This window comes from Psammomys obesus, unplaced genomic scaffold (assembly GCF_907164565.1).
Source record: "Psammomys obesus unplaced genomic scaffold, mPsaObe1.curated_primary_1811, whole genome shotgun sequence".
Taxonomy (NCBI): Eukaryota; Metazoa; Chordata; class Mammalia; order Rodentia; family Muridae; genus Psammomys; species Psammomys obesus.
In genome coordinates this window covers 9219872-9232929 of record NW_026596143.1, presented here as the reverse complement: position 1 = coordinate 9232929, position 13058 = coordinate 9219872, and the positions used below count along the sequence as shown (strand labels likewise).

The following is a 13058-nucleotide window of genomic DNA, read 5'->3' as shown; positions in this document are numbered from 1 at the left end:
TCAGATCTGCTTACCTTCGTCTCCTGGATTAAAGGTGTGTTTGGATTCCAGCTGGGTCACACAGACCTAGAAAGTCTTTGCATGAGATCTCTCGCCAGAACAGCCAAATTCTGAATTAAAATTCCTCTATAGTCCATCATCTAAGCCCTGCCAAATGTTGCTGATATTGTATTAAGACAACAGGATCAGAAGGTAAAATTGAACCATGAAATTACCTATGTGCATGGACAACAACTTGCTGGGAGTGAACAAATGGAACTGGATCCAGCTTCTTTGCTGGACTGCGTGAGCTGCTGTCTAAGATACCTCTGTAGGTTACTACAGCCACACAAAAAAAGTAATCAGAGTGGAACACGACACAATTCCCATGTTCTCCCACTCAGAAAAGAAATTGCTCCAAATGGCACATGATTAAAATTTCTTACAGATTTTATTTTGTCTCTATGCAGTGAGCATGTGAAGGGTTCGTGGGAAAAGGCTAGACAGGTACCTATTTGAACCACAAGAAAGCTTTTCGATTTTTCCTATTTGCATTGCTCTAGCTATATTATGCTCTATGTTCTCCCATTTGTATTGCTCTAGCTATATTCTCCACTACCAGATCCTATGGATCTTTTCATATGTGACTTTTCTAACAGGCTGTAACTTTACAAGGAGAAGAATCTATTTATGTCACCCTGTAGCACCTGGCATAGTCCTGGGCACCAGCCAAATGTCCTGCCAGAACAGTGGATCACCATGAAGGACCTGTGTTAAAGACTTATTCCTCCATGCTAGTGGAGCTTCTAGGATGTGGAGCTCTGTAGGAAGAGCTTAAGTCATTCATTGGGGTGTGCCTTTGATAGGAATATTGGCACCCCAGACTTTTTCTCTCTCTTTTTTTTTCTTTTTTTGTAGCTATCATTAAGTGGATAGCGGTCCTCTGCTAGGCTCTCCTGCCATGATGGTTTGCCTCACCAAAGGTCTCGATGTGATAAGGCTTAGTGATCATGGAGTAAATCCTCCGAAACTATAAGCTCATATAAACTTCATCCATTTATGTTGATTATCTCCTGTGATTTTTTTTTCCCACCCTGACAGAAAGCCACTAGTACCAAAAATTCAATAGTCTTCTAAGAGCAATGGTATCTGGTTTCTCCTTTACCCATGGCATGCATCAGATGATAGTGTGGACCACATCACAGAGACACACACAAGAGTATGGCATAGGGGTAGACAGGTGTTGCAAGCATGAGCAGTGTTCCAGAGTTTCTCTCTAGCCACTCACATCATTGCAATAACCAGCAGGAGCTTCAGATACAAGAGAATCTCTTTTCAGTGTAGACTGATACTTATTATGAGGCCTAACTCTGTGAGGCGTCATTCATGTTCCTGGGAACAAAGCATGCAAAGCATAGAGAAGCTGAGTCAGCACTCCTAGCCTAGGAGCACTGCCAGCTCTGGGCTCCGAGGTGGTAAAATACCCAGGGCAATGAAGACATGCATTCAGGCTCCTAAGGTTGCAGTACTGTCCCCACCCTTGACCTTCTTGTCTTGGTTTAGGAAACTGGGTAGTTGGCCTTTTCTTGTGGTAAGTAGTTCAAAAAACAACAACAACAAAAAGGAAACAAAAACAAACAAACACCATAACATCTAGAAGATTCAGAAGGCAAAGGGAAAATACTATTTAAGACTTTCCTGTGTTCCCAAGCAGTGGCTGTAGAAATAGCCCCACAGTTCCAAACACACAGACAATTATAAATACCCAAAGAAAGACTCTGTCCACCACCATGGCCATGTATTTCCAGTCATCTTCCACCTGAAATGCAAACAAAAGATCAAGGATAGCTTTAAAAACCAAGACCCTAGGAAGACAGGCTATGCTTTAGGACGACATGTTTGTTTGTTTCAAAGCAAATTTCTCCAATACTTCCAAAAATCAATTATTTACCAATAACATTTGTCTGTCTGCCTGTGTGTCCTTTGTCATTTCCCTCCATTGTGTAAGGAGGGTAGATATACATCCCCGGAGCTTCATAGAGCTGCCGATGGACCTTGCCAAAGACTTTAGTGGTCTCTTTCCTATGACAAAGGTTCTTTCCTGGCTCCAGGGACATTTTCCAAAGGTATCACTTGAGAGACCAATGCTTGTCATTTGTGCACAAGGAGAGCCTGGCCCTTTGGGGAATCTGAGTTTGAAGCAGTGAAGGAACAGGCAGGAGGATATGAGATATGGCTGAGCCCCCCTGCACAGGAATAAGCAGCCTCCAGGCCTCCAAGTGATGCTAACAGGGAAAGCTTGTTGCATATCTAGAATCTTTCCAGTTCTAAACGTCTAACCTTCTGCTATGGTCTCAGTGGGCTGTCTGTTAGGGAACCTGCAGGCCACGATTGTTGGAGGACGGTCTTGTACACTGTGTTTTCCGATGCTGATTTCAGTGTCCTGAGATCTGGTTACTCTCCTGCCATGCACATTTTTATGAGTGTTGAACCACCTCCTGTACTCATGTGATGTAAGGAATGGTCCCCAGTTATTTCTTATTGGCTAATAGAGATGCTGAAGCCTGTGACTGGGCAGAAGAGAGGTAGGCAGATGTAACAGGAGGTGAGGAAGCCAGAGAGCATGGAGTAAACATGGGGCATGATGGACGATGAGCCTGTGGCAATGAGGACAGGTTGATGGAGCAGAAGCCACCTGGGAGTCATCAGATTTGCAAGTGATTGGTTTTTATGTTGGTTTTAAGGGCAGTAGTATTAGACTAGCTCAGAATCTGCCCAGCAGAGTGACTACAGATTAACAATAAATCATAGTTTCTCTTTGTCAATCATTGGGGAACTAGCCAGTTAAAGAAAACTGCTGTCATATTAATTTCTGTATTGATTAGTATATACAGAACTAATTATTTAGTTATACACATGATCAGCCAACAATATCTCCTGCATACTAAAGGATGCCAGCCTAGAGGTGAGCTCAGTGGCCATTCCTGTCCTGTGACATGTGTTATGTCAGGCATTCTTGGTATCTCCCAGAGCACTGACAGGTGGTGTTGGGGGTCTGATAGCCGTTCACTAGGAGCTATAGATGCAGGGAATGAAGCAACCCACTGGCAAGAGCTTCTGGAAGCCTCAGCTAGTCAGGTGGTGGCATGGAGAGCTGGTATGGTTGTCTTTGAGCTCTTGCTTTGGGGAAGGAGGAGCCAAGTTACTGGCGTTAGAGTGTGGGAGACAGGAGCAGAATGTGTGCCTGCTGAGCACATCTCCAAGATGCACTTGATTCTGGTCTGTATCCACCTCTAGTAGAATAAGTGTAATCAGAGCTGCTAACTACTAAGGAGATCCCATCTTTCACTACTGCGGCTTCAGGCAGCACCACAGTCATTTCTCCTTTCTCTCAGGTAGTCTCCCTCCCCACCCTCACTTTGACACTCTTTGGTGTGTTGAAGGCTTGTTCCATGAGGCAAGCTTATCCCGCATGTGTATTGTAGCTGGATCTCACTGTAAGGAAACGCAGACTGAAGATTTGTTGTAGGGCTACCTACCATCTCACTATAGCTCCCTAAACTCTAACGCAGGTTCCCCCAAGGCTGCATGATAACAAAGCTGGTTTTGGAAGCCGCTGCCCAAAGCCACTGTTAGAGTTAACAGGAAACTTAACTCTAACTGACACTCTGACTAGTCTGCAATGTGTCTGTAGGCATGTTAGGGTGTGCAGTTAGGAGGAAAGGTGTATACTTTTACCTCCTTTGTTTCATTGTGACTCTTCATGTTTTCTGCTATGAATTGAATGCTATCGATCACATCTTCCACCTCTGGTGAGTGTTCTGAATTCTCTGTCACCCACTGTGCAGGCTGCTCACTCAATCTTCTCTTGCCAGGGGCCATCTCACTTGATTTTTGACGATGGCGGCATTCCTTCAGAAGTTTGGGCTCTCTTCGATGAGCAAACTTGACCTTGGCAGGCCTCTTGGGAAGGCTTTTGGGGTCCTTAACACCCCCTGCCTCCTTTGTCTTGTCCAGAGGCCTCCTCATCATCAGAATTGAGGGGAAGACCTGAAGGAAAATGGTCTTCACCCACTTGGGCATGGTATGTGTTGCTGGGGTACGGTAGTGTATGTTCAATACAAACACAGTCACCACAATGGACAGTGTGACAAAGATCATGGTGAAGAGGAGGTACTCACCCACCAGTGGGATCACAAGAGATGTGGATGGGATGGTCTCTGTAATCACCAGCAAAAAGACAGTCAGAGAAAGCAGGACTGAGATGCAAAGAGTTACCTTCTCACCACAGTCCGAAGGAAGGTAAAAGACCAACACAGTGAGAAAGGAAATGAAGAGACAGGGGATGATGAGGTTAATGGTGTAAAACATGGGCAGCCTCCTGATATAGAAAGAGTAGGTTATATCTGTGTAAATCTCTTCACAACAGTTGTACTTGATGTCATGCTTGTAGCCAGAGGCATCAACAATTTCCCATTCACTGTTTTCCCAAAAATCGTTCATGTCCACTTTAGAGCCAATGATCAGAAGATCAATTTCAGCCTTGTCATAAGTCCAGGAACCAAATTTCAGGGAACAGTTTTGATGATCAAAAGGGAAGAAGGTGATGTCCATGGGACAAGAACTCTTAAAGATGGCTGGTGGGGTCCAGGTGATCATGCCATCATACTTAACAAGAGCTTTGGTCTTGCCTTCAACCTGGAAGTCACCAACGGCACTGGAAGGAAAACGACAGGCTGTTAGCAGCACTGTGTGCCCCTTTGCTGTGGGTCACATGGGCCACAGATTTTGAAAATTGACTGCGAATCTGTCTAGACATACATACTTGTTATAGAGAACAATGTCAGGCTTCCAGATCTTGTCTGCTGGAACACGAAGTGTTTCAATGCCATCATACTCTGTTGGATCCCAACGTAATTTGTAATCCTTCCAGATCTAAAAGAAATAAAGAGCTCTTTTCTTGTGGTGTTGGTTTTTGGTTTGATTTACTTTTGTTAAATTTTTTCTTTAACAATTTCATACATATACATTGGGGGTCCTGATTACCATTACCCTCTGTCTTTTCTGAACTCCATCCCAACCCCCTTTTACTCCCTCCCTTCCTACACACCCTTTTAACTTTAATCACGGATAAGAAAAACTTTTGAGAATTTCATCATAAATTTTTCCAAATGTTTATGTTGGTTCAATAATTTTCTTGATTAAAAAGCAGGATGTTTTTAAAGACTATGCTGGTTTCTTATCAAAAGCAGGGAATTATATCCATGAGCACAGGGAGCTAAGTAGCTAAGCTGATTTTGGCACATCTATAACATGCTATCTGGCTAAGGTTTCACATCATATCTCACAGACTATGTTCAAACATTTCTAATGATAAACACAATTTGTATGTAAAGGGCGAGTCTATTACACTAGTCAGACGTTTAAGAGGAGAGGCAGTAAAACTTGTAAAAACCAGTGGGTGGTTATGTAACCTAGGTTCTCCAAATATCAAGTGCTGACTTCCTGGAGCTACCAAAGAGGAAAGAAAGCATCAGACTTGGGATTTCCGTTAAGTGATAAGAAGAGATCTGAGAGCAGAGAGTAGAAGGGCGAGAGGGCTCTATATCAAAGGCACCAGGCTCTGCCTGCTCATGTGCTGTCTGCATTAAGCCGTCTGCCACCAGAGCTGACCCCAAAGATTAGGAGATGGCTAGGCAAAGGATACTCTATAGCTACTGTAGGATGGGGAGGGAACGAGGTATTGTGTGTGTGTGGGACACATGCTGCTGACGTTCAATGGGGGACACGTACGTGACGCAGCCACAGGTTCGTCTCCATGATCTGATTGACTTCATCCTGGGAGGGAGAAATAATATTTTTAACCACCCATATGCTTGCTATGTCTTTAAGGCAAGAGTTATGGCTAGAAATAGGCAAATCTAAGTTATTTGTGCTACTGAAGGCAAACATGATTGAGAGAACTATACAAAAAACGATTTAACTACAACAGAAATACGGTATTCTTACGCCCGTCCTTGCTCTGTTGACTTAGAAATGGCACACGGCTTTAAAATGTCCCTCAAAGCTCATTTGGATTCCACCTCCTCTGTGAATCTTTTCTCATCACCTCAGCCCATAAAGCTTCCTGGATGTATGGAGGAAACAGGAAGGAGGGCAGAGAGGTTCAGGGACAATAGAGGGGAAAAGCGCTATAGGTGGTGATAGCTGCTCACTGTTTCTATACCTCTACCCCATGGCCTTTCCCCAAAGAAGCCTGGAACATCCTGTGTGCATTTGTCCTGGGATCCAAACTGAAACAGCAGCTTCAGCTCACTAGCAAGCTTGCCTATGATCTTCTTTTTCCAGCCCAAGAGCCCTTCATTTGCGAAGGACACTTCTACTGACCCCTGTGTGCTCAGTTTCGGAATGAGGAAAGCTCCTGCCTTCATGTGCTCTTAGATGTTGGTTGGGGAGACACAAAGCTGATAACACCTGCACGTGCATACGTAAAATATATCGTGATATAACAAAGAGGTAGAGTGGATCATCTGTGCACCCACATCTGTTTTATTTGAGAGTCAAAAAAGGCTTCTTTGAGGAGGTACTGTCTAAGCAGCCCCTTCATGGCATGTAAGGAGAGTCAGGGAACATGGTACACAGGCATTCCCTGTCACCATCTTCAGTTCACTTGATACTTAAGTGGCCACTGATCTTCGGAAGGAAAGCTCCCTGTGACACCTAGGTGACAGGTAGGCCACAGCAGAAAAGCTTGGGTATTGATGGTATGTTCTTAGCAGTCAGCAGGAGATTCCAGAATCTCGCTCCCCAAGAGGCCCCTGTGGAGTGAAGGAACCCAGCTTTGTCGAGGTTTCTGTGCAGGCCTCTGACAGAAGCTCCCCCCAGTCCACTGAGCTGCTTCCTGGGCTCCACTCCTTCACTCCATGGCTACTGCTACCCATCCAGTTGGGGTCCAAACAGAGACCATGACAAGCTTCTCCATGTCCTTGGGTCATGTAGAGTCATCATAGGCCCTGGGACTTGGAAAGGGCAGCAAGAAGAGTTAGATAACTGGGGGATGCGCAGCTTCACAGGGATTCCCTCTTGATCAGGGCCTTCTGGTGTCAAGTCACCTCGAATCTCTAGGGTCTAACAGAGGCTTGACCAGCATATGCACTAGCTGTTGGCCCAAAACTAGATAACTTCTGCTGTTTCAGTCCCATCTGTTTTAGAGATCTTAGAGCTAACTGGCCTAAGCCCCGCATATTCCCCGAAACATGATTTAGCTCTGGACTAGTCTGCTGTGTTCAGGGATTTGACACTTACTATCAATACCGTTCTTAACAGGCCTGCCCCCTGTGAGACAGTTCCATGGGTTGGATAAGGGCCACATGGTGTACATTCATGAGCTGTATGTACCCTTGGAGGTGTTTTAAATTTCATGGATCAGGACTTGGTCTGGAACATCATAGTCTCCATGTAACTCTGGACCACACTAACAAGCACTGTGCTCAGTGAGCCCCTCTGGAGGAAGAGGCCAGAGACACATGGTATCACCACATTCTTGGAGCCGGCAACCCGGATCTCTTTATTGGGAGAATACTAGTTGACACCAGGTACACAATTTTGAATCATGGTTTCAAATGCACTAGTTTCTGGAAAAGCTATGAGAAACTGGGAGATGTGGCTTAGAAAGGCCACGCAGACAACAGTTTACCACGGCTGAGGTTTGTCACGGCTGTCAGGTCTGGCCATGTTGCACCGGGACTCTCTGTCTTAGATGAGGAGAGAGAACATGTTCCTACACGGAAAGACCATGCATTCTCAGGCCGAGGTCATCTCGTAGGGCCACAGTCACTTTTGTGCATATTCTCAGAGATGCAAGACCCATCAGGGGACTTACATAGTGGCAGGGATCTGAAAGCCCTTCTAGAAAGTAATGAAGCTTTGTAGGCACACTGCATGTCAGGGCTCATCTGACAACTGTCACATGACCCAGGAAATCTTATCCCAGAGATATGAAGGTAAGTGTGCAGGCTGAATGCTGCCCGCCAATGTTCATAGAGCAAAACATGGATTAAGCCTATATGTTCCTCAACCTGAAAGCAAACTGTGGACCACGAAAGACCATGAACCATGAGCCAGCCACAGGAAGGAGCACATATTGATGTACTCAACACACCAAGAAGCTGAGGACTAACACTGAGTGAAAAGGCCCTGCAAGTGTGCATATTCTCTGACAGGTTTTGTATTAATATTTTATTTATTTATATATTTTGAGGCAGGGTGGGTTTCATATATATTTGGCCTAGCTCTAGACTCTCTATCTAGTCAATGGATATCTGTGAATCCCTGATCCTGCTGCCTCTATCTCCCAGTTGTTAGGGTTACAGGTATGTGCTCCTACATGAAGCCAATCCTGCCAAGTTTAGAAATGGAGGGAAAATGAGGTAGATTCCATCACGGTGTTGGAATCTATAACAATTTAAGATGGTAAATTTGCAATTTATAAGTTGCTTTGTGCCAGGTACAATGGTGCACCATCCTTGGAATCCCAGAACTTACGTAGACACAGCTTAGGAATCTATGAGAGCTCAATGCCTTTGTAGGCTCCATCCCAAGAACTCCACCTCAAAACAAACAAGCAAGCAAACAAACAAACGAAGCTTCTTTCCTCAGATCTCAGCTGTGGCTAGAGAAACTGAAGAGGTGGAGAGCTTATCACATATTGGCAAAGTTGGGAGGACATCTACGGCGGAGCCTGGAAGAGCTACAGGTGTGTCCCTTTGCTCCTCTGCCTCCTCCTACCATTTCTTGTGAGAATATGAGTACAAACAGGGAAACAGAGAAGTTACGTCAGACCATGAAGCAATGTAAAGAAACAATTAATATGTACAGGCTGGCAAAAAGAGATAGAAGGAGCCTTGTCTGTATGTCTGTATGTCTGTATGTCACCATCTCTGGCTATGCTTTCATCATCATGGCTCATGTAAGCAGTACACTGTGGAGTGGAGCAGTATAAAACCTCAGAAGTAAACATAGAGGCTCAGTATTAACACCATGGTGAGAGATGGCATTAATCTCTTGGACTATGAGTCTTTAGATTTCTGTTACACCCCCCCCCCAGAACTCACTTTACTTAAACTGTTCACATGACACTTATTGTTGCAACCTGATTAAATTCCATAGACCCTCTGTTGAGACCTACTTTATTTCTTAGCATTACTATGGCTCCTCTGTTAACACCTGCAGTAACCTTTAGCATATTAGAAGCCATTTTGCCTCCAAGTATGTCTCTGTGGTTTCATTTCCCAAACTTTGTATATTTTGTTTCCTGGACACACTATGAAGTCGTCCAACTGCAGAACCAATTAAATTAAAGGTCAGTTAGAAATGCCTTGTCTAGCTAATCAAAATGATGTGATGCTGCTTCCTACACCTGGATACCTGGTTGCATTTTTTTTGTTACCTGGTTGTTACCTGGTTGCAGTTTGTTTCCTACACCTGGTTACAATTTTGTTACCTGGTTATGTATGTATGTATATATATATTAGTAAGCAGGTATTCCTGAACAAGTAACAGTACATACTGTATTAGCAGCCATGTGTCAATGTCAAAATCCACATATGCAGGCTACCTGCTGCCATCGTAAGAAAATTGTCTCTGCAGAGCACATCATCAGGGGTGTGAAGTCAAGCTGGATTGAGGGATGGTCTTTCTAGGCTGCAGGTCTAGAAAATGACACTAAGGTAATTTCTCCACTTCCAGTAGCCCAGTCCACAGCCGGTATGCATCCTGCTCAGTATAAAATGAAGACACGCTCTGAACAGATACAGAATAAGCGGGTTTTAAGGGGCTGAGCAGGTCTACCCAGGCAAGAAGAAACATCTGATTTAAAAACATGAACCAGTATTTACCAGAGTATGCATAGGTCTAAGCTTAAGTTAAAAGACCAGGCTGAATCAACAAAGTCCACTGGGCAGTGTGGATGGGAAAAGCCTGGAGGTGTCTGCCTATCTATATCTATATCTATATCTATATCTATATCTATATCTATATCTATATCTATCTATCTATCTATCTATCTATCTATCTATCTATCTATCTATCTGCCTAGAGAAGTCATACCAGTTCACCCACATGACAAATTACGAAGGGCAGGAGGACGCCTTCCATATCCTTGGGCTGGGCTGGAGGACGACAGGCTTCTTCCATGTGTAGCATGGTCTCAGGACCACATCTAATTTCCTTCTTTGGCGACCCTTCAGGATTTCCTTAATTTTCTAGTCTACCTAATAGTGCAATTTGGGCTGAAGCCAAGGCCTAGAGCTAAGACTCCTGCTTGTCTTAGAGAGTCAGACCCTTTCACCTTCTGTTCCTGGGGTAAGGAAAAGCAGATTGTTCAGAAAGAAAAAGAAAAGAAAAGAAAACCTAAGAGTCCCACCAACCCTTGACTATGATTCCCAATGAACTTACAGAGGGCCACGGGCCACAGTGAATGGCAAGCCTCCCTCCCACTGTATGTGCAGCCTGAGCAAAGACAGCAGTACACAGGGCCTGGGGGACTGTTCCTTGGAACTCTGTGTTCACCTTTAAGTTGTTTGATAGAATTCTGTGCTCACCAGGTGCACAAAGAGCAGGAATGCTGGGAAATGAGCCCCTCTGGGAAGGGGTCCGGGGTCTGAGGCACTCACCACATTGGCCAGCTGGGTGATTGCCAGTTCAAAGTACACGGTGACAGGATCGGAAACGTTTTCCACCGGCCGGATGAAGCGGTTGTAGTGCGCAAACAGCGCGTGGAACAGCTGCTCTTCGGACGCGCAGCCTGTGCAACCTGTGCGACAGGACACTGGGGAGGCATTCGGGAGGTGCTGTGGGTGGCTCTGAGCCGCCTTCTCTCCTGGACCCAAGGCTAGCGGTGTCAGAGTCTCCTCACTACCAGGTAGGCCCACTCCTGCCTGTGCTAGGGCAGCTCCACCCCGCCCTTCCTAGCCTTGCCTACTGTGTCTGCACTGACACGGAACAACTACATAGGCTACATGCAGAACTGGTACAATGTTCACAAAGCGATCCGGAGAGATTGCCTGCTAAAGTCAAGGGCACCATAAATGTCATGGGGTAGAAAGCCACAAGGACGGAAATTTTTATGTCACTTATCCCAGCTCTCAGCCTGACTAGAAGCCTTGCAGGGATTCCAGAGGTCTGTGTGTCTATAACTGGCAAGGCACCTGCTGGAACCCCCACCAAGCAAACACAGCATCTAATCATTGCCATGAGCCGCAATAGCCACACCCTTTAAGAAACATACCTTGAAACCATGCACTTTGAGCTTTGTGAGAAAGGAAAACTTTTAAAGTAAACTCACTGAAAATCCTTTAAAAGCAATTGAAACTTGGTTCTCAGTACCTTCTTTAAGCCATTAAATTCTGGACAGTAGTGCTACCTGCATCTTTAATTCTTTAAGAAAGCATTAGTTTCTTGTCTCCAATTTGCACAACTCACTTCCTCAACACCCCCACTGAAACACATTCCTAAAGTTTGTATTGTGCAGTTCAGATTTGATTCCAAAAAATATTATTCTATGAATTTCCCAGAGAGAAAGGAATGGGCTTGGTAACCTGCTCAGGCAAAACAAACAGAAAAAACTGCTGTGTTCCTCAGTGAAAGCTGCTTCATTCATCCACTTAGAAGTTCTGAGCGCTGGACTATCAGCAGGAAAGAAAGCTTTCACAGGTCACCTGTCATTCCAGCCAGTGCAATTAACCAGGACGAAAACATTTCTTGTGAAGACAGTGAGACCTTCCTGAATACTCTTACCGTTTCCCTCCTCTGAGGCTCTTTGGCTGAGCTCTCCATCAGCCCCTCTGAAACTTAGTAGCAGGGTCTGTGTGTGCGCATGTGTGAGTATGTGTGTTTATGTGCGTGTGTGATCTGCTCCGCGTAGCAGCCATGTCTGAATCAACTTTTAAAGCATACAAGCTTAGTATAGACAAAATGAGATGGCCTTCCCAAATGAGGACAATCAGTCACAGTGGGAGGGTTCACAGGCTGAGTCGTGAGTATTAGCTAACAAATAAATCACTGTTTAAAATACATATTACATTTATCCACAAATGAATAAGTGAAGCATATTGGTAGCATAAATACCTATAAAAACAGACAATTCTGTATGCTACTTGGAAAGGCATTTTTTAGTTAGAGAAGTGAAATATGATTTACAGTATATTTCAATATTTTCCCCACCCTACTCTCCAAATTTCATCTCTTAGGTTAAACTTAGCTCCTGGCCATTTTAATTCAGACAAGATGAGGAAGAAGAGTATATGCACAGAACTAATAACACTCCAGGGAACAGTTGAAATAACTTACCTTCAAAGAAAGCCAAGACTCCGCATAACCACAAACACAAACCCAAGGGAAGGGATCCCTGGTCCTGGCTGTTCAGCATGATAAAAGCACCCAAATCCCGATTTCTACACAGAGGGCTGTGGAAAAATGCAGCTGTCAGTCAGCGGCATGAATCAGACCATTACAGAAAGCCTCGGGAGCTCACGGCAATCCACACAGATCTTCTTCGAAATGAAAACACGGACCGTCACACAGCTGCTCCCCGCATCACAGATGGAAGCAGATGTAAAGGGCAAGGCAAGCTATCACTGCAGCATCGGGCGGGTTGGCACATTCCCCGTCACCCTAGATCTCTGTGCAAGGAGATGGAGAGAGGCAGCATGTGCCACTAGGCAGACAGGCCTCTGAGGGACTGGCCACCTCACCCACCAATCTTTGCCTCAGTGGTTCTCCACCTTCCTGACGCTGTGACCCTTTAATACAGTTCTGTTGTACTGACCCCAACCAAGGAATTATTTTTGTTGCTGTTTCCTAACTGTAAGTTTGCTACTGTCGTGAGTCATAATGTAAATATCTGTGTTTTCTGATGGTCTTAGGCGACCCCTGTGAATGGGTCCCTTGACCTCTAGGAGTCGTGACCCATGGTTGAGAACCGCTGCTTTAGAGGGCTACCCAGTTATTTACTTGGCTCCCAGTACACGACAAATTCACACTAAGCCCCAGAGAGTATTTGCTGAATTTGCTGTTTAGCT

At 44.9% G+C, this 13058-nt stretch overlaps 1 protein-coding gene across 2 annotated transcripts; it reads right to left on the bottom strand.

The window, feature by feature from the left end:
• Nucleotides 1–1666: 1666 nt before the first annotated feature.
• On the bottom strand, nucleotides 1667–12406 carry Chrna6 (cholinergic receptor nicotinic alpha 6 subunit). 2 transcript variants are annotated; one of them, XM_055593412.1, is made up of 6 exons: nucleotides 12328–12406; nucleotides 10653–10792; nucleotides 5773–5817; nucleotides 4805–4914; nucleotides 3718–4696; nucleotides 1667–1798 (listed from the first exon to the last, which is right to left on the bottom strand). In XM_055593412.1, exons 1-6 carry the CDS (start codon nucleotides 12404–12406, stop codon nucleotides 1667–1669), a joined length of 1485 nt encoding a protein of 494 aa, XP_055449387.1. The 2 variants fall into 2 exon arrangements, with proteins under 2 accessions (XP_055449387.1, XP_055449388.1); XM_055593413.1 differs by lacking the exon at nucleotides 5773–5817.
• Between the last annotated feature and the right edge of the window lie 652 nt (nucleotides 12407–13058).